The sequence below is a fragment of the Cyanistes caeruleus genome, chromosome 15, assembly GCF_971803275.1.
Source record: "Cyanistes caeruleus chromosome 15, bCyaCae1.hap1.1, whole genome shotgun sequence".
Classification (NCBI taxonomy): domain Eukaryota; kingdom Metazoa; phylum Chordata; class Aves; order Passeriformes; family Paridae; genus Cyanistes; species Cyanistes caeruleus.
In genome coordinates, this window is record NC_141715.1 from 10,812,904 (window position 1) to 10,839,914 (window position 27,011).

The 27,011-nt window shown below is 45.7% G+C and overlaps 2 protein-coding genes and 1 long non-coding RNA gene across 16 annotated transcripts in view; 2 read left to right on the plus strand and 1 right to left on the minus strand.

The window, feature by feature from the left end:
* Positions 1-23,851, plus strand: LOC111935619 (solute carrier family 22 member 4-like). 12 transcript variants are annotated; one of them, XM_086851946.1, is made up of 12 exons: positions 26-468; positions 6,281-6,366; positions 6,454-6,557; positions 7,713-7,867; positions 11,535-11,597; positions 13,049-13,127; positions 13,516-13,642; positions 15,558-15,658; positions 16,613-16,827; positions 17,466-17,648; positions 20,087-20,222; positions 21,394-23,851. In XM_086851946.1, exons 1-12 carry the CDS (start codon positions 114-116, stop codon positions 21,467-21,469), a joined length of 1,680 nt encoding a protein of 559 aa, XP_086708072.1. In that variant the 5' UTR covers positions 26-113; the 3' UTR covers positions 21,470-23,851. The 12 variants fall into 12 exon arrangements, with proteins under 12 accessions (XP_086708076.1, XP_086708073.1, XP_086708077.1 ...); XM_086851950.1 differs by lacking the exon at positions 6,281-6,366 and having other exon boundaries at positions 1-468; XM_086851945.1 differs by lacking the exon at positions 13,049-13,127 and having other exon boundaries at positions 11,426-11,597.
* Positions 13,474-25,184, minus strand: LOC147650376 (uncharacterized). Its single transcript, XR_015276769.1, has 2 exons — positions 24,632-25,184; positions 13,474-16,821 (listed from the first exon to the last, which is right to left on the minus strand). It is a non-coding gene; the product is annotated as an uncharacterized LOC147650376 (long non-coding RNA).
* Positions 25,168-27,011, plus strand: part of LOC111935617 (organic cation/carnitine transporter 2-like) — a 26,550-nt gene continuing 24,706 nt past the window's right edge. The window contains exons 1-2 of one of the 3 annotated variants that reach the window (XM_023936089.2): positions 25,235-25,753; positions 26,652-26,758. In XM_023936089.2, the coding sequence (XP_023791857.1) occupies positions 25,399-25,753; positions 26,652-26,758 (462 nt within the window). In that variant the 5' untranslated portion in view covers positions 25,235-25,398. Of the gene's footprint in view, positions 25,754-26,651; positions 26,759-27,011 lie in introns of all 3 variants that reach the window. The other 2 variants (XM_023936090.2, XM_086851944.1) reach the window with 2 other exon arrangements.

A 27,011-nucleotide genomic window follows, 5' to 3' on the forward strand; every position in this document is an offset into this window, starting at 1 on the left:
CGGGCCGGGCCGGGGCGGAGCCGCCTCCGCCGAGCGCGCGGGTCCGCGGGAGCCCCGCGGAGCTCCGCGCTCGCCATGCGCGACTACGACGCGGCCACCGCCTTCCTGGGCGAATGGGGACGCTTCCAGCGCCTCGTCTTCTTTCTGCTCAGCGCCAGCATCATTCCCAATGGCTTCAACGGGATGTCAGTCGTGTTCCTGGCCGGCACGCCCGAGCACCGGTGCGTCGTTCCCCGCGGGGCCAACCTGAGCGGCGAGTGGCGCAACGCCAGCATCCCGCTGGAGCTGCGGGGCGGGCAGGAGGCGCCGAGCCGCTGCCGCCGCTACCGCCTGGCCGCGCTCGCCAACTTCTCGGCGCTGGGGCTGCGACCCGGCTCCGATGTGGAGCTGGAGGCGCTGGAGCAGGAGCCGTGCCTGGACGGCTGGGAGTACAGCCGCGATGTCTATCGCTCCACCATCGTCACCGAGGTGCGCGGCCGCGGTGACACCCCTACCCCGGGCCATGCCGGGGCCTCATTCTGTCTGGGGGAGGGGGAACAGGGAGCAGGAACCATCGGGTGAAGTGCCCGAAGGAAAGGGTCCGGGTGGGCGTGACGATGAGAGGAGCGAGAGGGATGCGAGAAGTAAAGGTTGACGAAGGAGCCCTCGCCATTCCAGCTGTGTTTTCCAGCTTGTTTTACTCTGATACAGGTTTGGGTGGAGGGGGAGACAGAGGCTGGAAATCGAAGCCCGCTAGTTTCCTCCTGACACACGCTGACCATTCCGGTAAATTTTGTGTGTGATGGAATTGCTCGTCTCCAGTGCAGCGCTGAATGGGGACACGGACACGTTCAGGGGGACACACAGCTAGCCTGGCTGGGGCTGGAGCACAGCGGAGCCCCGCTGCCCCCACGCCCTGCCATGCCGGTGGCTCCCGTGGCCATGGGCGCTGGGCTGGGGCGCAGGTGCCGTGCTCACCCCTGCGGGAAGCTGAGCTGGCTCAGCTGGGCTGCCCGGTCGCTTTGTAAGGCTCTGGCATCGTTTGTGCAGTGTCACACGCTGCCTGTTTGGGTGTTGTGGCCGTGCCGGGGTGTGGTGGCACCGCTGCTCTGTAACGCTGGCACGGAGCGTGGAGCTCCGTTAGAGAAGGAAATTAATCCGCTGAAGCTGAAGCAGGGCTGTTGCTTTTCTCCGTTGTGTAAGGGGTTTCAGGGAATAACGGGCTCACATTCGTGCCAGGCAATGACAACTGGCGGGCTCTGTGGTCCTGCAGCCGAGCGAGCCGCAGGTAGCCAAGGGCCACCCTCCTCATGCACTGATGGCTCAGCCCCAGGGTACATGAGCGGGTATGGGTGTGCAACCCTCCTCACCAGTCCTGTGAGTCAGCAGCAACATCTGCCACCAAAGAAATCCAAGGATGGCACAGCCGGGAAAGGTTCTGATAATGAGGAGAGGAGTCTGTGCCCTGAGGACACAAGAGGAGGGTCGGTGCTAGGGGTGTGCAGACATGCCAGGCACGCAGGATGCGGGCAGGAGATGTCAGCCTCTTGTCACCTGCTCCAAGGGATGTCACTGGCACATGTGACGCTTGCCATTTGTGCTGGCACTCCTGCTCAGTTGCTGGGAATCCCTCAAAATATGACATCAAGGCGGAGGTTCATGGGAAGTTTGCCCTGCTCCTGGCCATGGGCAAACTGAAGCAGCAGCCTGGCTGCAGGAATGGCTGCATGGCGGGTGCCTGGTGGCCACCTCTGTCACAGACAATGCCACTCACAGCCAGAAGGAGCTCGGTTTATCCTGGTGTGTCTATGAACTTCTGGTCTCTGTTTTGGAGCCAGTGCTTGCTCTGGGAAGGCAGTAAATGAAGCAAAAGGAGGAGAAATGTGATTCTTCTTAATGAACAGTAAATAATTTATGTTGTCAGATGCCAGATGAGCATTCCGTACAGGATTTGGATGCGACATAGCAGTGGGGTTTGCCATGGGGCCTGGGGCATGCTGGAGAGGCAATAGCACATTCAGAGACGGAAACCAAGTGTCAGGTTCCCATCTGTAAGCCAGATGGAAAAGAAGGAAACTTGTTTTGATTCAAAATTGTCACGGACATTTGGAAAAAATGCAGAATTTGGTTTCAAAACAAGGAAAACAGGCACTGATTAAATGCTGGAAAGAGGCAGTTTAGCCAAATTTGAGATGCTTATTTTTGTACCCAACATTTTTCTCTGTATTAGGAAAGACAAGCCAGGACATGCCATCAGAAGAGCTCAGTGAAGAAACAGCTTCAGTTGAAGAACTCAGCTGAATAACAGACTTGATGGTACAGGATTAAGCGCTGGAGACTTAATTTGATTTGTTCAATTGCATTAAATCCATTTATTAGTGTTGCTTGAAGGGAAATGGGAGATGCCAGCTCAGCACCTCTGTTACCTCATCTGTGAGGACGTGCTAAACACTGGGAACAGAGAATCCCAGACTGAGATATTTTTCTGGTCTTAAAATGGAGATGATGGGGAAAAGTAAATGTGTCTACAGGTGGTCTTTGGGCCAGGATGATGCAAGAAAGGGGCAATAAGTGTAATGGTGAGCAAGTGGAAATGTGAGTCATTGTGGGGTCAAGAGTGATCCCTTTGCTGAGATGAAGGGGCTGCAGGGTTTCCTTTTCCTATTGGCAGGCTCCTGGGGTCTGTTACATTGGTATTCTGTTCTGGAACTTAATCTACTTTTCTTTTACTTCCAGATAATAACGCTCAGATCAAACATGCATTAGAGGCTCAAGGACAGGCACTGATTTTGCCCTTAGGAGTTGGCATTAGGATCCAGTTAGTTCCCTTGAGCCAGGCTGTCACCCAGCACTGTTCCCTGGGGACACACTGAGCTACTCTCCACCACTGGGACATGGCATGTACTCTAGACACCACTTAAAAGCCCCTGCAAAGGGCAGAGTGAGTGCTGGAGGCTTTACTGGGGCTACTGATCTGTCACCTGTGTCATCCTGCTCAGTCCCTGCCCCAGCCCTGGCACTGATATTAGTGAAGGCAGAAACCAGAAGCTTTTAGGACTTGTAGAGGCAAGAGACTGAATAAGAATTGCTGAATTTCAAAGTGGTTTGAAGGCATCTGAAGGTCTTTTCTCTTCTGTTCTGGCTTTTTCCATCAGAGGAGAGCAGCCCTGCCCAGCACTGGAAGCCCACCCTGTGCTCGGGCATGGAGGTGCTTGTGCTTGTCACTTGTGCACTGAGCAGAGCTGGTCTCATTGCTGGACCTGGTTCCCTGGGGGCAGGATGGGGCCATCTGTGAATAATTAACACTTCTTGAGTTATTCATCGTCAGCTTTACTCTTGGAAACAAGTTCAGATTTTCCCTGGTTTGCAGCCCCACCCATTAATACAAAGCTCCACTAGTGTTTTCTGCTCTGATGTAAATGGGTTGTAGTCAGGATGTTAATTAGGGATTTCTGATTGGCAGGGGGGCCCTTTGGGCAGTCAGGGCACCTTCTCCAGCAATTTCAGTTTTTCAGAAAAGCTTGTCCATCTATAGTGTTCTTACCAGCAGCACCTAGCAGAATTGGCTCTTCCAGTATCCGGGAGCTTGCTGGAAAGGGTTGTGGGGATTTTACAGGAATAAAGTGATTTAATAACAGTGTTCTTGAGAAGCTTCTATTCCTAGGATTCAGAAGTCTTGCTTGGAATCTTACATGAACTTTGCTCCCCAGTTTGCTTTGCCGGGGACATTACAGAATTACTTATTTTCTGGTTAATGTATAATTAGCCCAGTAGAGACAGTTTGGAAGTTCTAACTGTAGGCAGTTCAGCTGTGGCTGGGCTGTAGCTCCTGTGGCCATGGTGTGCTTGGTGCTGTCTGTGATGGATGCAGCCTCTGAGGAAGGGCTCAAACAAGCTACATTTCACTTTTCCCTCTACACTGAAGCATTAGTGAAACCTTACCATGTTGATATCTGGTTGATCACTGTGCAGTGCCATGGCATGAGCCTCAGTTAGAGTGAGTGCCTGTGGGGATGAGAGGCTGGAATTTGGGAGATGAGGTGTAATTGTAGAGTAGGGCTGTATTGCTCAGGTACCATGTGATATTTGAGCTAAAATAGGTGGATTGTTCACTCAGCAGCTTCAGGTGTACTTCAAATCAGATGGATATGATGTGTTTGTGTGATTTCTGGTCAAATGCTGCGAGTTCTAGTAAACAGTAACCCCTCTTTGGACAGCCAGCTGTTTATACATCCCCTAAATCTGAAAGACTTGACCCTGTACAGTGAATTTTTGCTGGGTATGCAGTACCCATGGGAAAAAGTGGAGCAAACACCTGAATAGGAAGCATTTGGCACCAAGGAGGTAATGCAGTTTCATGGGCAAGTTATTATTTAGCTGGGTTTATGTTACAGCCAAAGAGCCTTTAGCACCATGGAAACATTTTGAAAACTCTGATCCTTAACCTTGAGCAACTCAAGTCTGAAGGTTCAGGAGCAGGTGCTGTGCTGGTGGCCCCAGACCAGGGTGCTCAGCACCCAGATAATTAACAATAGTTTGTATGAGTTGCAAATTCTGCCACCATTGGTCAACAGCTTTCCCCAAATGGGGAGGGGAAGGTACAGCAGGATGTGGTAAAAGACCTCTGCAGTGTACTTCGAGTGCTATGATTTTTGTAGCTGAATTTTGCTTTGTTTTAAATACTGGACTTGATTTCTACCAACCTTGTTTACAGAAATGTGTTTTCTTTCACAGGTGAAGCAGATCCCTGCATCTGTTTTTCACAACTTGCATCCTTGAATGTACCAGAGCCCCACTGACCCACATGCTAACCTCCACCTTCTCAAAATACAGTGCAGATAAGTGCAGGTGTGTGCCCAGATGGGCCCACACTTCACCACCTCTCCCTTCCCAGCAGGGACAAGAAAATACCTTACAGAAAATTCTGCCTTAGGGTTCTTTTTGTTCTTAATCAGATTTAAGTCTTGGAGGCACATTTTTATCCACAAGTCTCCTTGTTCCTGCATTGAAGACCTGTGTGTTCCTCAGGAGGAGGCACGGGCTGTGTTTTTAACCTCAACTTGTTTTTTTTTTTGTCATGTAGCTGGTGCTACTTTGCAGGCTGGGAAAAGGGCAGAGGTACTTGACTTCCCTCTGCTGGCAGCATACTTCTGTTCTGTCTGAAAATAGGCATTAATTGCATCTCTTTCCTAAATTGTAGTCCAAAGCAAACTGCATCAAACCACACCGCCTTCCTCCTTGTTTTGGGGTTTGCTTGCCTGTTGTGCACCAGCAATGAAGCTCATCTCCCAACCCACCAGTGGTTTGTTTTTCTCAGGGCTTGTGGTGCCATCAGACAGCACTTGGGTGTCTCTAACACAAGAGTTGTTCCTTATTGCCAGCAGTTGCTCAGGAGCCTGAGCAGTTCTGATGGCAGGTTTCTGCTCCATCACCGAGCCTTTGCCTGTGCTTGGCCCATCCATTCTCTGAGCAGAGGGTGAGTGCTGGTGCAGGCAATGACCCTGCTCTCTGATAGCATGGCTAATTATTAAAATTATGCTGTACTTTATGATCTAACTAACTTACCAGTGTGGTAGAATTATTTGATCTGAGAGTGACATGTTTGAAGCCTCTCCCTAAGTACTCCTGGCAGGCATGCCTTAACCAGATTAGTCACCAGGAAGGGAGCAAGCCTTGGCAGAGACATGCTCAGCTGTAACTTCGGTGGACAGAGGCTCATGATGCCATTTCTATTTTTTTTAAAACCTTGTCTGAAGTTATGAGTAATTTTAGGTGGAAGTTTCCACACTGGCTCCTGTCCTAAGTCTGCAGCCCCAGCCAGCTGCAGTTGTGAGGCTGTGAGTGATGGGTGTCAGTGGTGAAGGTTGTGGGGTGGAACAGAATCTGGTAACACTTCAGTGCAAGAAAAGAGATTTCATTCTGTGTGTCTTCTTATGTATGTTTTGTCAGCTGCAGAAGTTAAGAGATGCAGCAGGTTTTGTGCTGGAAGAGGTGAGCTAGAAGTGGTCCTTAGCTGGCATGGTTCTTTACCCATCTCCATTGCTCTGTTTCACTGGTGGAAGCATCTTGGACCATGGGGAGCCAGGTCCAGGGGTCTGGTGGGTACATGATGGGAGGATTGTACTGGAAACAGGTCCAGGGCAGCCCCTGAGCTGCACACACGGGCTCCCATCAGGTTTGGCATTGCTGGCTGCTCATCCCTTCAGAGGCAGTGGGGCTGTGTCAGCTGCTGGTGTTTTGGCTGCATGGAGCTGCTGGAGGAGGCATTCACTTTCCCTTCTTTTTCCTGTGCTTTAAGCAGGGTGTTCCAGCAGTGACCTTGACCAAGAAAACAGTGCCAGTGATGAGTGGAAGATGTGGGGAAGCAGAATTCCATTGCATGGAAATGTGTGTGTCTCCAAGCAGCAGCCCCTGTGCTGGAGGAGGCTCGGTGCAGTACAGGGCTGTGTCTGAGCACAGGTCTTTCTCTTGCAGTGGAACCTGGTGTGTGAAGACAACTGGAAAGCCCCACTGACCACCTCCCTCTTCTTTGTGGGGGTCCTCATCGGCTCCTTCATCTCAGGGCAGCTCTCAGACAGGTAAAGCCATGGGCAGAGCAGGGCAGACCTGGGGCATTTGTTTTTAAGAGACAAAAGAAATGAAATGTCCAGTACTTTTGAGTTCTGGTCAAAATTAGGTAACTGGCCTGGCTCCCCCACTCCATGCACCCCTCAGCCCTTGTGTCCATACTCACATGGTGGGGTCTCTGATCCTGCTGTGATTGCTGTCTGGGAATGAGGATGTCATAGGGTAGCAGTGTTCCTCTGGGTGCTTAGCAGAGGGGTTTCAAAACTCACTGGGAATCAATCCTAAAGCCTCCAGCATTAAATTCCATGTGATCTGAATTTAATCACCTGACTTCTGCCCCAGTGCAAAAGTCAGTTGGTGTTACTGTTTGAAAGAGATGAGATAATCACTAAATCCCAGTGGTGCCATTTGCCCAGTGGGAGCATTTGAGGAAGTGTGTGTGCCCTGTTGGCAGCACAGCCACCGAGAGCCCGGCTCATGCCTTCCCACATGAGCTTCCTTGGATTATTTGGGGGTTTTGTCAGTAAAGGGTAATGATCTGAGCCTGTACCCAAGCCATTTCCCCATAACTGCTAGAGAAGTCTTTCCCAAGTGAAGGGTTGCTGCAGACAGCAGGTGATGCAGCCCATGCAGCATCTGTGCCCACAGGTATGAAAACCTGTGTGTGAGCTTGTCCTGCCTCTCCAGGACAACATGCCACGTAATCCTAATGCAGAGAAACAGGTGAGAGAAATGTAGCTACAGTGAGAGGCAACTCAGAGTGAAACCAGTTGACAAAGCTGTTTAGCACACTCAAAGCATAATGGTGTTGCAGAGTATAGATGCCAGTAGCCTAAAAGCCATAATTTCCTAACTCTCAGGTGTGTGGGTCACAGTCTGCATGTAATCTCCCTATTGTACTGTTCCCTAGTCTCCTTAATCTCTTTATAGTGGCTCTCTTGTGTTTCTGCTCATAGCTTTTCTTCTCTGTTTGTCTCATGGGTCTTGGAAATGTTAATATTTTTTAGTATATATGACAGTAATAAAATTATTTAAGATGCACAGAACTTCAGGTTGTGCTAAGAGGCATCACTTGAGATTGGATATTTGTTCTCCCTTGTGTCCTCTTACATTGCCCCCAACATAAATACCTGATGTTTCAGTAATAATCTTTTTCTTTACCAAAGGTTTGGCAGGAAGACTATCCTTTTTTTGACAATGGCTGTGCAGACTGGCTTTAGCTTCCTGCAGATCTTTTCCACCAGCTGGGAGATGTTCACAGTCCTCTTTCTCATTGTGGGGATGGGACAGATCTCTAACTACGTGGTGGCCTTCATTTTGGGTATGAATATGTTTGCATTAGATTAAATGTTTGCTTAATGTACTGTCACTTTTTTTCCCCTCTGAATCTGGATCATTTAATTAGACAGTGGTAAATCTATATTGGTAAAATACCTACTTTATGCCAATATGATTATTTTTTTTCCTCTGTGATTCTTTAAGCCTATACTTGAAGGTATAGTACTACTATACTATAGGTTTAGGGGAAAAGAAGAGAGCAGGAAGAGTCTAAATAAACATCCATTTTGTTCCTCTCTGGAGAAGACATTCAAGACAGCCTTCAGGGTTTAGCAGCAGCAGCAGGTCTGAGATAGAGAAGGCATTTTAGTTTGTCCTTGTCTCCCTCTACACCCTTTGCAGAGAGGTCAGTGCATACCTGAGTGCAAAGCCTTGGAACAAACCAGCAATTCCCAGGCACAGTGAGTGTCAGGGGGACCAGAGCAGAGGAGCAGGGTGGGTACCAGAGCCCCATTAGCCATAAAGTCATTGCTCTCAGTGTTGAGATCAGTGATAAAGCCCTAAGGTTTGGAAGATAAGATTTGCTTTATTTTCTATGGGGAATGAAGGAAGAAGGACCCAGCAGCTGCATGGCCACAGTTGCTGCCTGGGGACCCTGCAGGGACAAAGAGACCCTATGGGGAAGGGGACCCCACAGAGGCTCCCACTGGACACCTGAGTTTCAGGAAAGGCAACTGCACGGGCAAATTATGAGGATGAGTGATACAGGTCTCAGGGGGGAACTGGAATTTTCAAGTGTTGCCTTTAAAGTGTGTAAAAATATATATTTATTTTTAAACCCTTAGTGTCAACATTACAATTTAGAGATCATAATGTGAGCTAGATTAAAATTGTAGATTACTACTTAATGCTGGTTTTTCCTACCCCATGAGATTTAATGGAGAAAAAATAGTTCAGAAGAGCATAATACGAAGTCTGTGCTAAGAAGAGGATACAGCATTATGTCCCCAAGCAGCCATGAGTCACTGCTGCCTATGGCACAGGGAGGATTAAGGTCAGGCTGTCAGCAGGAAGATCCCTTGTTGCCATCAGCATTGTAACTGTTCCTGCCCTTGCTGTCACAATTGCCACTGCTCTCACTGTCCTGGTAGTTTAATTCTTGTGTGGAGCTGATGGAGCAGGAACAAATGCCTGCCATGGGAAGGCCGGGAGGTACAGCACTGGGTAAAGCTGAAAATCCTTGTGGAAACACATGGGTCTTGTGTAGCACAAGGTGTGGGCTCTGATCAAGCAGGAGTTTAGCTCCCAGCTCTCCTGGGAAGGTGGGGCACAGCTGGATGGGGATGCTGTTTGGGTGCTCATCAGAAGCCAAGCTGGGAGGGAGGACCAGGAGCACCCCACTGGGCAAATGGTGCTACTGTTGAGAGGGGGGACTGGGTTTTCCCTGCTATCATTTGGCTTGTTTAATTAGTTAGCTGTTTGCTGGCCCTTGCCCCATTGTGTTGTCTCTTCTACCATCCTCTCTTCTGTAGAGTTGTCACAGCACAATGGCTCCCAGGGAGAAGAGAGGCAGATTCCTGAGGCACTTGCCCGTAGTGCTGGCCATTCCCCAGCAGCCTTGAGGCTGGTTCTAAGGGCAGGATTAATCTAAACCAATTTAGATGATAGCTTCCTCATTTAAGTGAGCTGTCAGCTGACTGCCATGGGTGAGGAGGGTGGTCCTTCCCACCCTACACTCCAGCATGTCCCCATAAGCACTGTGACTTTTGCCTGTGGCAAGGCAAACCCAGGAGCTTCCAGGAAGCTGCACATGATGCAGGTACTGAATAGGAGAATATACCCATAATAAGAAAAGTAACTCCACATCCTGATTACAGGAGGTGCTGGAGATGATCCCCTTGTTTCATCCAAGAGCAGGCAGGGCTGACCTGTGCTTGGGAGGGGAGCAGTGACATTAGCACCTACAAACCATTGACCCTGGCTGTGCTGCAGCCCTGGCACCCTCCATCCCCAAGTGCAGTGGTTTTTTCCTAAGTTCAGCCCAGGTTTCTCTTGTCATTCAAACTTTCAACATCCAAACCTCTGTTGTCTCCCCATGTGTAGCTCAGACTCTGTTTCAGCATCCTTAGCCACACAGGCTCATGCTGCCCTTTGTACTATTGCCCACCTTTATGGAAATAGTTCCCCCCCTGAGCTGTTGATGAATTCTGTAGTCAATGTTAAGGTTTTTTCAACCACGTGCTGTGAAATTTCTCTCTTAGCTTTAGTTCTCCGTTGTTCTCTGTGCTCAGAGTTGTTGTGTTCAGGTTCTGGGACTGTAAAACACTAAAGAGATTTGCAAAGGCATGTTGGTAATGTCCAAGAACTGTTACCTCATGGCAAGGAGAATGAGGGAAGAGGAAAGACAGGAGAGATGTCATCTCATACTGTGTTTAGATCTTCACAAATTATAATGTAACATTTAACAAACTTAAACCAATGTTTCAAGTACCAGACCTCTCCCAAGAAAGCCCCTCTAAACAAGAGCAAGTCAAGAGGAAGATGGTATCATTTATCCCCACACACTCATTTTAGCCCAGCAAATTCTTATTTTCAGGTTTTTTTACTGTGACTTTATTCAGTTACTCCAGGTTTCTGAAATGTAACTATGAAATTGGAGGATTTTCCAGTCTTGGGTATTTTTTTCCATCTTCTCTGCAATAATAAATGTTGAAGTTGTTGCCATGATACACAGCCCAAGAACACTCTCCACACTTTGTGACCCTTGTGCTCACTCAGTATCATTTGCCTTTTAACTGAGTCCAGATCAAACTGTGGCATTTATGGCCCTTGTGGTGCTCCTAATGTGAAGGAAGAGCTCTGTAGACCAGGGACTGAGAGCTTAAGAAGTGGGGTGGACCTGAGGGCTTGACTGGATTCTCTAAGCAGTGTCTGGGTATTTTATTGTATAAGAATTTAGGTGCTGTTGAAGCTTAGAGCTGTCTCAGTTTTTATTACTTGCTATTAGGTTGCTGCATGGTGCAATGGCTGTAGGATGCTTTCCCTGACTACTGCCTGGCTACTGGAACAGTAACATTACTAGAGGATAGCATCTTCCCTGGTTCTGTCCTTCAGCCCATCATGTGCTGATCCAACTTTCCAAACTTTCTTCTGTTCCAAAAAATATCTTGGAAATTTGTTTCTACCTCACCTCACTGTAAATTCACATCCTTCTATCCCGTGTCAGTGTGCTGTGCTCAGACCTTTGCTCTTCCAAGTGCCCAACAGTGAATTGCATCTTAAATCCAGATGGGTTAAGTGGGGGAGCAGGATGTGTCCTGGGTGAGCATGTGGGGAAGGCTCCTGGAAGTCTGCCAGCCATCCCCTATGCCTGTCCTTACCTGTGTCTGCCAATGCATTAATCAAAGCAAAGAGAAGTAGCTTTTTTATCTGAAGGTTCCAAATACTCCCAGCAGCTTTTCTGTACAGGTGGGTCTGTGCTGTGCTGCTCTTTTCTAAGATAGTTTAGCTTATTTTTTCGTTTGTAAATGCAATAAAATATTTAGTCATGCTTGAAAACTAAGAGTTAAAATGCTAATCCAACCTCCCTTGTTTTAAACAGGCACAGAAATTCTTGGCAAATCAGTTCGTATTCTATTCTCTACATTAGGAGTTTGCATATTTTTTGCAATTGGCTACATGTTGCTGCCACTGTTTGCTTACTTCATCAGAGACTGGCGGATGCTGCTGCTGGCGCTCACTGTCCCGGGGCTGTTCTGCATCCCACTCTGGTGGTGAGTCCATGTCCAGGCCACGCTTCCCACCTCTCCTCCCTCCTGATGCTCTTTGTGCTAGGTGCTGGGTAATGGCAGAGGGTCAGGGAGGAGGGGCAGTCTTCTACTCACCATGTGAGAAAGCTTTGCCTTGAGGGGGCATTTTTTTGTTTGGGTTTTGCTTGCCAATTTTAAGTCGAGAAACTACCTAGAGAGCCTCTTTGGTGGTGTGTACTTGAAGCCCTGTTCTTTTCAGCTGGACAGAAGCACTGAAGAAGGGCAGATAGCCCTATTTGGTTGCTGCCTTGGGCATCTGCTGTTTTCTGAAGGGACAGGTGTTTGAAAACAGGAAAGGAAAAGTCAGGTATCACTTACACTCTTAAAAAAAGGATAATTCACAACAGGAGTTCTTTCATATTATTCAAGGAACTCCTTTCTTTTTGCTATATTGAAAAAGTTATATCTGTAAGTGAGGAATTAGTGTTTATGTAACAGTCAAGTGATTTAGACACACTCTTCTATAGTCTAAAAGACCTCCTGCATGTCCCAGTCTTGTTAGAAGTATCTGCTGATGGTTTGTTGGTTAGTTGGGCTTTTTTAACCTTAGTCTTCAAGCCAACCCTTTGAAATGGTTTTCAGCTCTACCTCTGCTGTCATTGGATTTTAAAGACAGTCTGATTCTGTTTAAAGGTCAGTTTGCTTATTTCATTTGAAGTGTTTCAAATTCCTTCATCACAGCAGCATTTCCCTCTGCACCAAGCAGCTGTTCCCTGGGGAGGCTGGTTTTGGGTGGGAGACCCTCAGATGTCTGCTATGAAACAGTCACTGTGAGAAATATGTCCCCAAGGCATGGCTTCAGAGTGCTGCTTTGAAATCTATGGGCTGGGAATTCCCAGGCCTTTTAAATGCTTACACATAAAAATGCCAAAAACTTCTTCTGATGGCACTTTATCTGGGGCCTGTGTGGGGCAGATGGGGATCAAGGTGCACTGGCAAAGCTCTGTTAAGGCAGGTTGGTGTTAACTGGCATTTTGGCATGTGGACCCACTGCTTCCACAGGCCACCTGACATGCACATCCCTCTGCTCTGTACCATTCTTGCTGTTTTACTAATTTCCCTTCCAAATCCTCTAGAAGGTTCTCTGCATTATCTCTGCAGTCTCAAGACCCTCAGCTTTCCCAGTAAGAAGAGCAGTGGAAGCAGCTCATTTTACAGAAAGTCTCATTAATTATTAATTATCAGATATAAATCATCTGATGATTGCAATTATTGACCTGGTTTTGAGGCAGTCTTTAGGGCTCATCAGAAAAGGAGTGTCTGACCTGCTTTTTTCCAAGGAGAGGAAAAAGTGCTGCTGGCTTAAGGGAGTAAGATAGCATCTGTTAAGACCAAAGGATTTCGTTATGGAAAGTTAAAGTTTTCTATCCTGTGTTTGGTGTTAATTCATTCAACATGTGCCTGTAATTAATTAGAAAATGCCATCAACTCTGCAAGGGGACACTGCCCCTGCCCTCTGCCTGGAAGAATCTGCTTCAGAGCTGTGGTAACATGGTGAGGTTTGTATATAAGATTCCTATGACACAGAACCTTTAAATACATGCTGTGTGTATTTAAACCATTTCCATATTGTGTGCAGTTTCCTAAGAATATTTTTGATTAACACTAGCTAAGCTACCCCTATCCTTTCTGTCTATCTGGTGACATCTGGTGGACATCAATTATTCCTTTAAAAACAGCCACTGAGGATAAAGCATCTACTTTAGCATGAGAATATGGCCCCATATATTTGAATTACATTGCCCACATGCTTCTGTGCTGGCTGTCTCTTGCTGCAAGCAATCTGTGAGATCTGAGTGTGACTCATAGGCACAATAAATATGTTATTTATAACATGTTACTTTTGGGAAAACATTGTCATTTATTCTGAAACTTATTACAGGATCATTCCTGAGTCTCCTCGGTGGCTGATCTCCCAGGGAAGATATAAGGAGGCAGAAGCTATTATCCAAAAGGCTGCAAAACTAAATGGCATTCCAGCTCCAACTGTGCTTTTTGATACTCCAGAGGTATGTTCCATACATCTGGTACTTTACCTTGCTGGCACTTACCCATTTGGCTGGTTGACTTGTTGGGAATGCCAGCAAAGAACTGGTTTACAGCAGCAGCTGGCAGTGACTGTTGGCCTGTGGTAAGTGTTGGGTTAGTGAGATCAAAGTGAGAACCTCAGAGGGAGGTTTTGTTTGCTTTTCACAGTAAAATTCTCTTCCTCAACAGTGGTTTATTGTGGTTTTCAACGCAAGGGTGACCCAGATTGCTTCATCCTTTGGGCACTGCAAAGACCCAAGGAAAATGTGTTTGTGCCCATTTCGGTTTAGCAACAGCCTTTTGCAGGGGGGCTGTGTGTGGGACCCTAAATAAGCACCCACATGAGCTGGGTTTGCATGGAGCCTGAGGGACTCTTCAGGTTGCACAAAGCAGTCAAAGCACCTGAGTGCTACAAGGGGACTTGAAAACCATGATATGAGTGAAGACAGTGAAGAACATCAAGTTCTCCTTCAAAACAGTGTTTTTTCTGTATTTCATATTGATTGATTAAAAAGAAGAAAGTCTAGTGCAAACCTGGCAGCCCAGCAAGCCAGGGAGCATCATAGACACAATGGAATGGCTGGTTCCTGTGCTCATCTCCCCCTCTCCTGGCTCTGCCCTCACTGGAACTCCTCACAAAGAGGCACATTTTTCTTGTGCAAGGATCTTCCAGCCTTGCACCAGCAATGTCCCTGTGTCTGTAGGTTGGCTCTCCCTCTGTTGCCTTATACTGCCACCTGTGTTTTGTGTCTCCTGATAGAGCAGAATGTAAAGCACCATGTGCTCCTCTGCAGTGACTGCAGGACAAGGATGTTGCAAGTTACCCCTCCCCTGGGTAGGATCCATCACTTGACTATGACACACATATTTTGGCTGAAGATCTCTTTCCCAAATGGAAGTTTTAGTGTAACTTGAAGTGGATGTTCCAGTTATGGGAAGCTCATTCTACATCAACCATGGAAAAGCACTTCCTTAACTTCACAGCCAGGCCTCAGATGTCTTTCAAACTGGGAATGACTTTTTTGGATTGCAGCATTTAATCATTCTTGCATATTTTCTCAAAACAAGGAGACACCTGCTTTGTGGAAATTTTGTGTGCCAAAGTATCTGTCCAAAAAAAGCCTGAGGATGATGTCTGCAAGCTAAGTCTCATGTTGGAAGTATTTTTCAAACATTAATGGAAAGACACTCCTTGGAAACCATCATCTGTTCCTAGGAAAGGGATAGATCCATCTACTCCTGGATAGTCCTGTAGGGAGAAGTAGGGTTGTTTGTTCTTCGGGCCTGGGGGAAGCCTGGCCATAAGTTCTGGCTTTGACCTAGCAAGGGCAAAGTGTGCAGGCAGAAAGGCACCCTAATGCCACCCAGAAGATTCCTGCTTCAAGCCTCAAACTAGACTCTCCATCTCCAGTCTGAGGTGGTGGATGCTTGTATGGTGTGCCCTGGCCACCTCCCCAAGCTTTCTCATCTGTTCCTCTCCCTGTCAGGATGCTGGCAGGCAGCAAACCAGGGGGATTTCCTACATTCAATTCACATCACTTATGAAGGTTTAAGAGTTGAAAGGAGGCAGTGCAGAGAATGGACAGAAAGATGCCTCTGGTACTTCTGGAAGCACTGTGTGAGATCCCTAAGGAAACGTTAACTCATCTGTCTGGTCAGCTGATACTCCTTTCTAATTACTCATCGTGGTGCAGTGAAAACTCTCCTGAGTACAGCTGGGTGCAGGGACAAGCTCCACCTAAGGACTGTGCTCTCTGGTGCAGAAGTAGCCCTTGGGCTGACCAGTTATCCCCTGATAGTCATAACATCGTAACTGCCTGGATTGTGGGTAGCAAAGGTTATTATGCTCTTAGGTGTGTGGGAATTTTTTTGGTTTTGTTTTCCTTTTTCCTTCAGATGCAGGATTCGAAGCCTCAGCAGCAGCAGAAGGCTATCCTTCTGGACCTATTTCGAACCCGAAACATTGCAACTATTACTATTATGTCATTACTTTTGTGGTAAGGAAATGTGTATTCCTAAAGTACCCAGGCAATAGAACAGTTTCTGATTTGAGGGCCATGCCACAGGTTTAGATACTAAGTCTGAGCCTTTGAGCCCAGCTCCAGTGGTCCTTGGCCGGTACATGGCCCTCAATGTCCTCACACCCACAGTGCATGAATACACAAGAATATGGAGATAGAAGTTAAATATTTAGAAAACTATATGTAACAACTTGTGTATTTTTAAGTACGTTGCTTTTTTTTAAATTTTTTTTTAAATGCTCCCCATCTCTGTAATCTCTCTTTGAAGAGAAATGTTCTTCTTGAAGCAAAGGCAACAACTCAGTAACATAATGAGAGCCAGACTCATGGCCAGCATTTTTGTTCTGTTTCTGTACTGTGTCCATCTCAGTGAGATCCTGGTCTCTGCCTGGGCAGCCACAAGAAATGAGGACCCAATAATGCCATATAGACAAACCAGAACTCTTTTCTGTCCATATTCCCCCCTGCAGAAAGGAACTGGCTAGCACATTTGGTAAGGCACTCCTGAGATCTGAAACCTGAACATCCAGCTCTCTGTGAAGATTAAATAAAGTATAATGGAACTACTGAGGGTGGGAGATCCTGCCACTAGCTACAAGTAGGAATGCAGTTGGCTTGGGAAGCTTGCAGGAGTTTCATGTGTCATTGAGTCCATTGCAGTGAAAAGCCTTAGTGAACAACTTCCACAAAGCCTTTTACTTGGTGTAGTGTATGCAGGAAGGACAGAGAAATCTGAGGTGTCTTCAAGCTGCTGTGGATATGATCACTGATGGAATAACAGAATTAGAAAGAGGGGGTTACCACCGAGACTTTTTTAAGCCACAATGCCTGTGGCAGTGTTTTGCAATATCCTATTTTTTGTAACAACATCTGAGGCAACACTGAAAACTGCTGTTTTCTGGAATAATTTGGTCTTATTGCTTTTCTCAGGTTTTTTACATCAGTTGGTTACTTTGGGCTGTCCCTCAGCACTCCAGACTGGCACGGAAATGCCTACGTCAACTGTTTCCTCTCAGCTGTTATTGAAGTTCCAGCTTATGTGATCGCCTGGCTTCTCCTCCGCTCCCTCCCACGGCGCTACTCCTTATCTGGCACCTTTTTTTTAGGGGGAAGTGTTGTCCTCTTCATTCAGCTGGTTCCTGCAGGTACAAAAATAAACATGTGACTTAAATATATGAAACATTCAAAATATGTTATGGTACTGTGTAATAATTCTTCAAAATTACTGGAAACCAGGATCAAGTATTTGAGATCAAGTTTATGATGGTCCCTTCCAGCCTTAGCTTTTTTTTTTTTTGCATTTGTATATGCTGAGTCACGCTTGACTCTCATTTATTGTGTCAAATTACTGAGCTTTATATAGTTCAGGGGGAACCACCTTCTAAAATGAAAGCTGAAAGTGTACTGTGATTTATCTGGTTGTGCTTCTAGGCTACAAAAATCTCATCCAGATTTCACTGTGTGTAAATCTCCACAGGATTTTGTGAAAAAGGGGTGGGCTCAATCTTGTAGTTTATTGCTGTGTAATCCAGAGTTTTGTTCCATTTCATGAATGCTGTTTTACTTGAAGACAACCAAAATCTGAAATATACAAAATAACCTGAGCGTCTACACTATTCTTAGTGGGGAGTTTGGAGTCATCTAGCGATGGGATTTATAATTTGTATAATTAAAAAAAACCTAAAGCAAACTCATGACCTTTTGAAAAAGTACAGCAATACAGTCTTTTGGATGTAGAAGTAATACAAGTAATTAACAGTTTATTTTATTTTTTCTCCTCCAGAACTTAATGTCCTCTCTGTTGGATTGGTGATGCTTGGGAAGTTTGGCATCACAGCTGCATTTTCAATGCTTTATGTCTACAATGTGGAGCTTTACCCAACACTGGTACGAAACATGGCAGTCGGAGCGACTTCCACGGCCTCTAGGCTGGGCAGCATCATTGCTCCTTACTTTGTTTACCTGGGTGAGATATTATTTTTCATGCCTTGCACTACACAACTGCCCAGAGTTGTCTGAGCTTCTGCAGTGCAGGCTCAGCTTTAAGTCCCTTCACTTGTTGTCTTTTCAGTTCCTTCTCTCAGCTTGGGTGTGAGCTCACTGTCACACATGGTAGGAATTAAATAGAGCTCCCTGGGCTTCAGGGAAGGATCAAGCACTTCATTCCCTTAGGGACCATTCATGTAGTGAATGAAGTGGGTTAGAGCTGGCCCAATACAAGGATGATGTTTATAAACTGTGCAGGCAGAGTGGCTGAAATGATAATCACATCTCAGTATGTCGTTAGTTTCCCAGGAGAGTGTGACAAGGAGTGATCTTGCAAGTAAGGAAATGTAGCAGTAGGAAATCCATTGCATGTACTGTACCAGTGCATCCCAAGGTGGGTATGTCGGGAGAGAAACCAGTGGGAATCCAGACATTCCCAGGATTTGCACTCTCTAAAGTAACACATAGAAAACATACTTAAGTAGCATGGAAGTGTGTTTACTTGAAGTGATTTTTTAAATTTTTTTTAAATTTATTTTCTAAGCCAGTCACCTCAGTATTCATTCATTTTGCTTTTTCTTATTGCTCAGTATTTCTGTAAGCAGAATTATTAATTTTCTCATGGGCTTTTTTTTGACACTCAATGCCATCACATTGAGTGCTGTGCATTTATTAACTGACAAATATGTTTTGGTTTGGTTTCTTTTTTTGTTTAATACATAAAAATGTTCCTCATGTTGCAGACAGGAAAGAGAGGTTAGGGGACTAAGGGTGAAAGTATCTGTGAATACCTACTGCTCTGAGGGGGGGGCTCAATCTCCTCTTTTTTTAATTCACATGTGATTTATTTCCTTCTGCCATTACTAGACCTATGTCAACTCTCTCTGCCCCTAATGAGTGCTGCTTCCTGCTGAGATCTTTGATACAACATGAGCATGACTTAGCTGGCTCTGACAAAACATTGCTGGTGTACTGCTGAGGGGTTAGTGCTGATTCTCCATGCCAGGAAAGTGGAGAGGAGATGACTATCTGTATCACTTCTGCATTCCAGTGTAACTGGAACACGCTGTACCAAAACAGTGAAAATACCTTGTCTTGGTTTCATACTTGTACAGTGAAAATGTAAAGTTAAAGGGTCATCAGGACTGTGATTCTCCTTAAGCTTTTCAGTCTCCATTACAACACTAAGAGAGAAATGTAGACAAAATAACATTTTTACTGTTTGTTTTTTGTGGGTTTGTGGGGTTTTTTTCTCCCAGGTATCAATGGGCTCAGTCTTTAAAATATCTTGTTCCAGACCTCAAAACAGTTTCTTAAACTTTAAGAGGTTTTAGGAGAAACTAGTCAGCTGCTGCTATTTGCTACAGCTAAATTAGGAGTTGCAGTTCATCCAGCTCAAAACCACAGAGGAGATCAGATCAAAAACCTCAGCTCTGTGAGACATACCCAGAGACATCTCATTAATCTGAGTTTAATCCATACATTACAAAGCATATTGCTCTATCCCAGTTATAAAATAAAGCTGTCAAGTCCAGTTTGGTAGTTTCTCTATCTTCAATATTTTAACTCCTATCTAATCCCTTTTCTGAAAGACCTTTTCATTACTGTGCTGATGTTGACTTGAGGATCTTGCATCCTGCCTAAACAGTTGTGTGCCAGCTTGAGGCTGCTGGCAGAGCCTGCTGCCCTCAAGTCCAAAATAATTTTCTGAGTAGACCCCAGTCAGAGCCTCAGAAAGCCTGATGTTCCCTCCCTTTGCTGTAAGGAAGGCACTAAAGCATTTCCCCATTAATGAGCTGTTAGTCTGTAACTGACCTGTTCAGCTGACTTTGTCTCTTCCCTTCTTTTGCATCAGCCCAGCAGGATACATGATCTCAGGCAGTGAGGACTGCTTCATTGCTTTTTTTTTTTAAAAAAGCAATTTTATTCCCTCATACTGTATTATTTAATAGAGGATTGGGTTCTTGATAACAGTGTGCTACTGAAGGCTCCAACAGAGCAATTGCCTTGCAAAGATGTTGATTATCCCAGTTGAAAACAGAAGAAAAACCTCAACCAACCAACAAAAAAAAACCCAAAAAACAAACAAAAAAAACCCACCAAAAAACCCCAAAAACCCAACAAACAAAAGAACTACCCAAACATTTAGCTGCTACACAAATATTGGGGTTGGCATGAAATTATGGTAGGTGGCCATCCAAGAGCACATGTTGAAGCTTTAAAATTGAAAAGTTCTTTTGACTGCTGGGAGGTAATAGATGTAATTCAGCTTTGGATTCACCTTTGATATTGATGAATCTTTCAGCTAATTATCCCAAATTAATTATGCATTACAGCAGTGTCTGGAATATCAACTTTACATGTGGATTTGTCAATTGTGGACATTAATTACTCTTGGGATGTTCTGTGTTCTGCCAGGTGCCTATGACAGGTTCCTACCATACATCCTGATGGGAAGCCTGACTGTGCTGATTGGGATCCTTACCCTGTTTCTCCCAGAGAGCTATGGCAATCCACTGCCTGAGAGCTTTGAGCAGATGCTGAAGGTGAAATGGTAAGGCAGCTTTCATTCATCCTGTGCTTCACAGCTATTCAGAGCACAGTCCCTTTTTACAATCAGGAAACATGTTTCTTCAGGTCCACTGCAAAACTTCAAAGCTTTCAAAGTGCCCTTCAGATTGTTTTCTTTTGGGTTGTTAATTTGACAGTCAATGACATGATATAATTTCTCCAGAATATCTGAACCCAAGAGCTGATGTGTGCTGGCAAAGGAAAGCTGACCTTCATAGCACCTTGAGGCTATTGCTTCTGATCTCTAGATACTTTCCATCCTATTATATCATTTGTTTTCCTTAACTCTTTATTTAAACTACTCCTTTAAATTATTTGTTTAGTAGGATTATATGCATTATTAGACTCTTCATTCTTCCAGTGTAAGTTCTTTAGGTACTATTCTAAATTAAACACAGGATTTCAACATTCTAGCCTCTTTCTGGGCAGCCAGAGGCAGGCCAGAACAGCTTTTCCTCTGCTTTATATGATTTAGCTGTAAGTAATGACAGTTCTCTCGTCCCACCAACATTGCTATTTAAGGTACCCTGAGAAAACATTTCCACTCAAATCTATGCACATCCACTACAGTGTGAGAAAAATTCTTAAAGAAGCAGAGGGAAACTGAATTAACCAAAGAGCAGCTGCATAGCCATCATTCAGCTCAATGAGAACTGATGTTGGAACAGGATTTGCCCCTGTAAGCAATAATAGCTTGAAAAAGCTAGAATTCCCTGTGTCTGATTCCTGGTCAGTATAAGGAGCTGTCATTACGCTTTCAGAATAAGAAAAATTCCTCGGCCAGGTTCCTTGAGAAAGGACATGTTGCTCTTTATCACAGTTAGGGACTTCCTACATAATCTTTCCTGTGGCTTTTCAGCTTTGCAGTTGATCAACTGTAGCTAGAAATCCTAGAGTCAAACAAGATTCCTCTTGGAGGTTTCTTGTATCAACAGCCTGAAGTAACTGAATTATAATTGCTGAATGATGTTCAAGTTCCAAGTGTTGTTTACTGCACTGCTGCTGCCATCCAGCAAGGCACACTGTACAGAACATTATATTTTATCTAATGTTTATATTAGCAGTGTAACTTGGTTATTGTAGTGGTGCTTATAGGAGAGGGAAGTGTCTGATGACACCCTGGAAAACATTCTCAGTCTTTTACTTGCTTTCAGTTTCAGAAATGGGCAACAAACCACTGGCATTAGAAGTTCCAAGGAGAGTCCTAAAAGTCTGGTAACACCTTTGTGAAGATGTACCTCTCAGAGGGGCTGAAAGAAGAACAAAATCATCTCAAAATGCATTTTCTGCCAGAGGAAAATCAACAAAACTGCACCATAGTTGTTATCCCCTGTGCTGCTGTCCCCAAATTTCATAGTTTACTGACCAGATGCTGTCTACTCCTGTAGGACTATTTGTCTATAATTCAGTGTCCTGTTTGCTGGCATTTGTTGGCAGACAAATTTCCCTGTTGAGAAATGGGGGCCTGTCTGTGCTAAACACAAGTCAAGGAGTAAGGTGGAAGTGAGCCTTAAAAACAATGCAGCAGTGACTCCAGGCACTCAGGTACTCTATAAAAGCTACTGAAAGGAAAAAAAAGAAAAAAAAAGGCAAACCTAATGGTGTTTTTTCTCACTTTGTGTGTTGAGTGGAGGAATGGGAGCTGGGTGTCTGCCTTTCAACACCTGAAAGAAAGATCCTGGCCTCCTTTGAAACCTGTGACCAAAGCCCATAGATTACTAAGCGAAGTCAGAATTCGTTTGTAGCAGAGCAGACATAGACTTCCCTGTAAGGATATGGGTTTTAAACATAGCATCAGAGTGGCTTTAGATGTCACTGCTTTTCCCAGGACTTGGGATCCCCCTGTTCCTGCAAAAGCTGCTGCTTTTTCATAAAGCCTGAGCCCACACAAACCCCTCAGCTTTGTGAATCTTCAGTGTCTTTGGGGGAGAAAATCTTGAGCACTGAGTAAGGACTATAATTTGCTGACTTTCTGGTGGGTCACACCCGCTTTGAACAGAAAAGTAAGCTGTAGCAAGTCCATGATCCAGTCCTAACATGCCATGCAGTTATAGCTTTCAGGTTTTTTGTGGTATATAGGCATAAGCAGTTTTTACAGTCTCTTGAGGTGTTGTTTTTTCTTTTTCCCAAAGTATTTAATTTCTCCTTTGAATATATACCACTTTGTTCTGCACCTTCAGAGAACACTTGCTGCAGTTTCAAAAGCTTTCATGAAACCTTTGTGGAATTTACAAACTTAAAGGTGATTTGATGCTCACAAAATCGATTTTCTCTACTGGATATGTTCACCTGCAGCTGTTAAAAGTTCAAAAGGACTAATTTGGGACCACAGGGTTGAAAAAAAAACAACCCCAAATACCAACAAAATCAGTGATTTGTTTTTCAGTCCTACAGATTATGTATGTTTGGTTTTTCAGGGTTTTTTTAAATTCAGCAAAACTAGATTGGATGATGGCAAATGTAGAGCTCAGAGTTGTGCTACTACTGTTTTATGAACACTACATTGTTTGAAGAGTGTAATTTCTATTATTTTTGTATTTATTGGCTGTATGTGGATTTCTTGGTCACTTAAAGTCTATCAGACCTGATAGACTTATTTTTATCCTCTATAAATAACAATTAGCCCTGATTCACCTTCTATAAGGGCCAACAAAAGCACAGTGTCTCATCTCTAATGCATGAGTTCAGGGTAGGTTGTCTTGTGCTGTCTCTTGGCACAAGAATGAGGCTCTCCCTGAAGTTCAAGCACAAATATGAAACTTTATAACAAATGCAAGGAACTTGTGCAATTAACTCAAGCTGCTTTTGGGAGTGGAAATATTATTTTTAATTTCCTGCAGTTATGCTTTTGCCATAAATGTAACATGGCATGAGGGAACCAGTATTCTGTGACTCCTAATATTCTCATCCCTTCTCAATCAATTTCTCTAATAACAGCAGTATTTAATCTTACTTTTATTTTTACAGAATTAATCTAAAGGAGTACTCTTTAGATGTAACTAAATTTCTCAAGAAAGCCTTTTTATCAGCATAGGACAGGTTTGAGGACTTGAGTTAAATATAGATGGCCATATTTTTATGAAGATTGTTATTTTGAGACTTATTTTATATGATTGTAGGCTTGGGTGTTTCTAAAAGGTAAATATTTTTGTACTCTTGAACCTTTCAGTATCTTAAAACCTGCTTTTCCTTTTTTAAATAAGAAAAGGTACAGTGTTTTTTAAAATACCATATTTTAACCAGTCTCATTTTTCTTACTTAAACCATTGATCTTGAGCTAATGCCACATTTTAGTATTTTTAGCAGCAGATTTAATAATCTTTCAGAGGAGTGGAATGTCCTTAAAATTATGTGATGTTGTTATAAGGCCTTATGAAGTCTGAGCATAGTGGAAATGAGGGAAGCCCCAGCTGGATTGTACTCACTGATGCAGGGGTCATCACCCTGTGCTTCACCTGTAACCTGTGTCACCTTCACTGGGGTCTCTCTTGTGCCACTTTTGATCATCAGCTGACTTACGGGATCTGCTAATGCTTATATGAAGCTGTAGTAATTGTCAGTCATTGCCCTCTGTCTTCATTGTAATAAAAATGTGCACTGACATTGTTTCAACCTGCTTCCTGTGTGGATTCTATTTGAAGAGCAAGTCCCTGAACTTAAACACTTAGTGCAAAGAATTTTAAATAAATAAATAGTTAAATGTATTTAGCGTGGATCAGGCATGGAAAAAAAAATCCTAAAATAAGCTCTATCACCACACAGAAAGATTATGATGGTGTGGTACAGTTTTTTCTGCCTTTCAGGTGCTAATCCCTGGAAGCTGACTCAGGCTCAAGGATGATTTTGTATTTTAACTCCTATTATGTCATTCATTTTACACCTTTGAGATTTTTCACAGCTGTGTGATTCCAACCCAGGATAAAAGATTTTAAATAAAAGTGTTCCAAAAAAGTAAAAAAAGTACACATTTTTTTTTCAATTGGTTAGAGGTGTGAAAAATTATCAGCCATAAAAAGCCACTTGAAAATGCAAATTAGCCTTATGAAGAGCAAGACCAAATTTCTGCAGTGATACAATTCAGCTTTTGAACTGACATCTCTGGCACTCTGAACTATCTGCCAGTGCCACTAGCTGGGATTTTTGGCTTAAGATAAGAGTATTATTTACTAATTCTATTATATGCCAAGCATGTAGTATGCATTGCCTGGGAAAATAGGGGTCAGGAAAGCTTTTTTACAGCTTTAGCTGAGAATGCTGAAGGGACAATGACAGCTGTGGGAAGGTGCTAGAGAGTGAAATGAAGAACCTTTTAACTCCTGAACTTGCAGGAACTGCCCTGCTTTGATGAGCAGAACAATCCATGAAGACTTCTGGCCTGCATATGGTACTGACCTGGAACAAGGTTTTATCGAAGAACCCCAGGCAGGTTCATATGTGTGGCCTGGGGGCTGCAGGCAGCCCAGTTATCCTTCGGTGGGAATGCCCTGCCCAGGGAGGTGGTGGAATCACTGTCCCTGGAGGTGTTTAAGGAAAGACTGGACCTGGCACTCTGTGACACGATGTGGATTACAAGAAGCTGTTCGGTCATAGGTCGGACGCGATCTGCCAGGTCCTTTCCAATCTCATTGCCTGTAACTCGTCTCCACCCTGGTTTTTGAATTCTTTGTGCAGGAAATACGAGATCCGACGCCTGTATTAGTGGCCGTTCCCGACCACAAGTCACGAAGGGCAGGGGACCTGTCCCTCAGGCCTAGGCCGGGCGAAGCTGGAAAGCGGCTCCAGGCCTTGGCGCGGCTTGCCCGGAGCGGAGCCCCGCGTCGGGGGCCGGGAGCAGCCGCCGGAGCGGGCAGGCTCCGGGGCCGCCTGCCGCAGCCCGTGTGTAACCCAGCCGCCGCAGAGCCGCACCGGGCCCGGCCCGGCCCGGCCGAGCCCCCGCCGCCTCCCCGGGCGGAGCGCAGCGGGCCCGCCTCCGCCGGGCCGGCCCCACCTGCGCGGCCTCCGCTTGCAAACCCCACCCCCAGGCCGGCCCATGGCGCTGGGCTCCGCGGCGGCTCGGGCCGGCCGCTTCCTGCCCGCGCCACACTGAGCCGCGGGTGCCGGCCGCCGCAGCTCGGCCGCGCCATGCGCGACTACGACGCGGCCACCGCCTTCCTGGGCGAATGGGGACGCTTCCAGCGCCTCGTCTTCTTTCTGCTCAGCGCCAGCATTATTCCCAATGGCTTCAACGGCCTCTCCATCGTGTTCCTGGCCGGCACGCCCGAGCACCGGTGCGTCGTTCCCCGCGGGGCCAACCTGAGCGGCGAGTGGCGCAACGCCAGCATCCCGCTGGAGCTGCGGGGCGGGCAGGAGGCGCCGAGCCGCTGCCGCCGCTACCGCCTGGCCGCGCTCGCCAACTTCTCGGCGCTGGGGCTGCGACCCGGCTCCGATGTGGAGCTGGAGGCGCTGGAGCAGGAGCCGTGCCTGGACGGCTGGGAGTACAGCCGCGATGTCTATCGCTCCACCATCGTCACCGAGGTGCGCGGCCGGGGCAGCGGGAGGGAGCTCTCGGGCAGCCCCGGGGTGCCGGGGACAACCGGAGGGGTTATCACAGTACCGCTGCAGCTCCGCCGCGTTCTGGGCTTCTGGGGTTTCTGTCGGCACATTGACCTGCTGATAAACCTGCCATGCCGAGCTTATTTTGAAGTCTTCTGCTCACTTTCATTTGCATAAGAACGAAGAAGGAAATTTTTATAGTGAGCGTGGTGAGACGCTGGAACAGGTTTCCCAGAGAGGCTGTGGATCCTCAGTGGTCAAGGCTAGGCTGGATAAGGCCTTAAACAACCTGGTCTAGTGGGACGTGTCCCTGTCCGTGCCAGGGATGGTCTTTAAGGTCCATTCCAATCCCTTAACATACTTTGTTTCTTTAATGAACTTCCAAGTGCAACCTGTTAACTTACACAGGAAACTCTGTAAATGCTTCTTGTTTCATCAGGTATCTATGCAAGGGACTGGAGCACTGGGTTCAGCTTGCTTGTTGTGACAGAGATGTCTTAACTCTAGAGATTAACAGTGTTTGTTTTCTTTCTTTTAAAAAATAAAGGTGATAAAACTAACAGAAATCACAGTGATTTGGGTTGGAACGGGCCTTAAGGAACATCTAGTTCCAAGCCCCTGGCATGGGCAGGAACACCTTCCACTAGAGCAAGTTGTTCCAAGCCCTGCCCAACCTTGCCTTGAACACTTGTATGGATAGGGTGTTCATAACTTCTCTGGGCAGCCTGTGCCTATGTGTCACCACTCTCACTGTTTAGAGTCATCCTGAGTTGTGCAAGATGCTCGGGTTGGGGAGTCCTGATTTGATGCTTTATTCAAAGGACCGTGAACTTTGCCCTGTGTTCACCTGCTGGGACAGGTCATGTTTTCGTCTGTGCAGGTTCACTGCTTGAATCAAGTCTGGGGTGTGGGCAACCAACCAAAGATGAAGCTGTGCTGATTGTCACTGTGGTTTCAGAAGAAAGCTGTCCAGACCCACAGGAGCAGGTTGGCTTAAGAAGCAAGGAAGTGGATTTGGAGAAGTACATTTGGGGAATACTTGAATTTCAATACAAGTATAGCCCTTTTTCAGAAGGCATGCAAAGTTTGTACAGTCCCATTGCCTAGACATGAGTTTTATGGAGCTCGAGCTCCATAAAAAATTGGCATGATTTCTTGCTTTGCAAATTGGGTTGGAGTGTTTGGATAGTGGTGGGTGTGAGTACTAAATGACCATATGCTGATCTGGGCACGGAGGACT

What these genes read in the sequence shown, in the direction of transcription:
- LOC111935619 (XM_086851945.1), top strand. Translation starts at nt 114, where the DNA reads ATGGGGACGCTTCCAGCGCCTCGTCTTCTTTCTGCTCAGCGCCAGCAT. An exon ending in TTCTGCATCCCACTCTGGTG is followed by an intron (nt 11,598 to 13,515) that starts GTGAGTCCATGT and finishes AACTTATTACAG; the next exon opens with GATCATTCCTGAGTCTCCTC. An exon ending in CATTCAGCTGGTTCCTGCAG is followed by an intron (nt 16,828 to 17,465) that starts GTACAAAAATAA and finishes TTTCTCCTCCAG; the next exon opens with AACTTAATGTCCTCTCTGTT.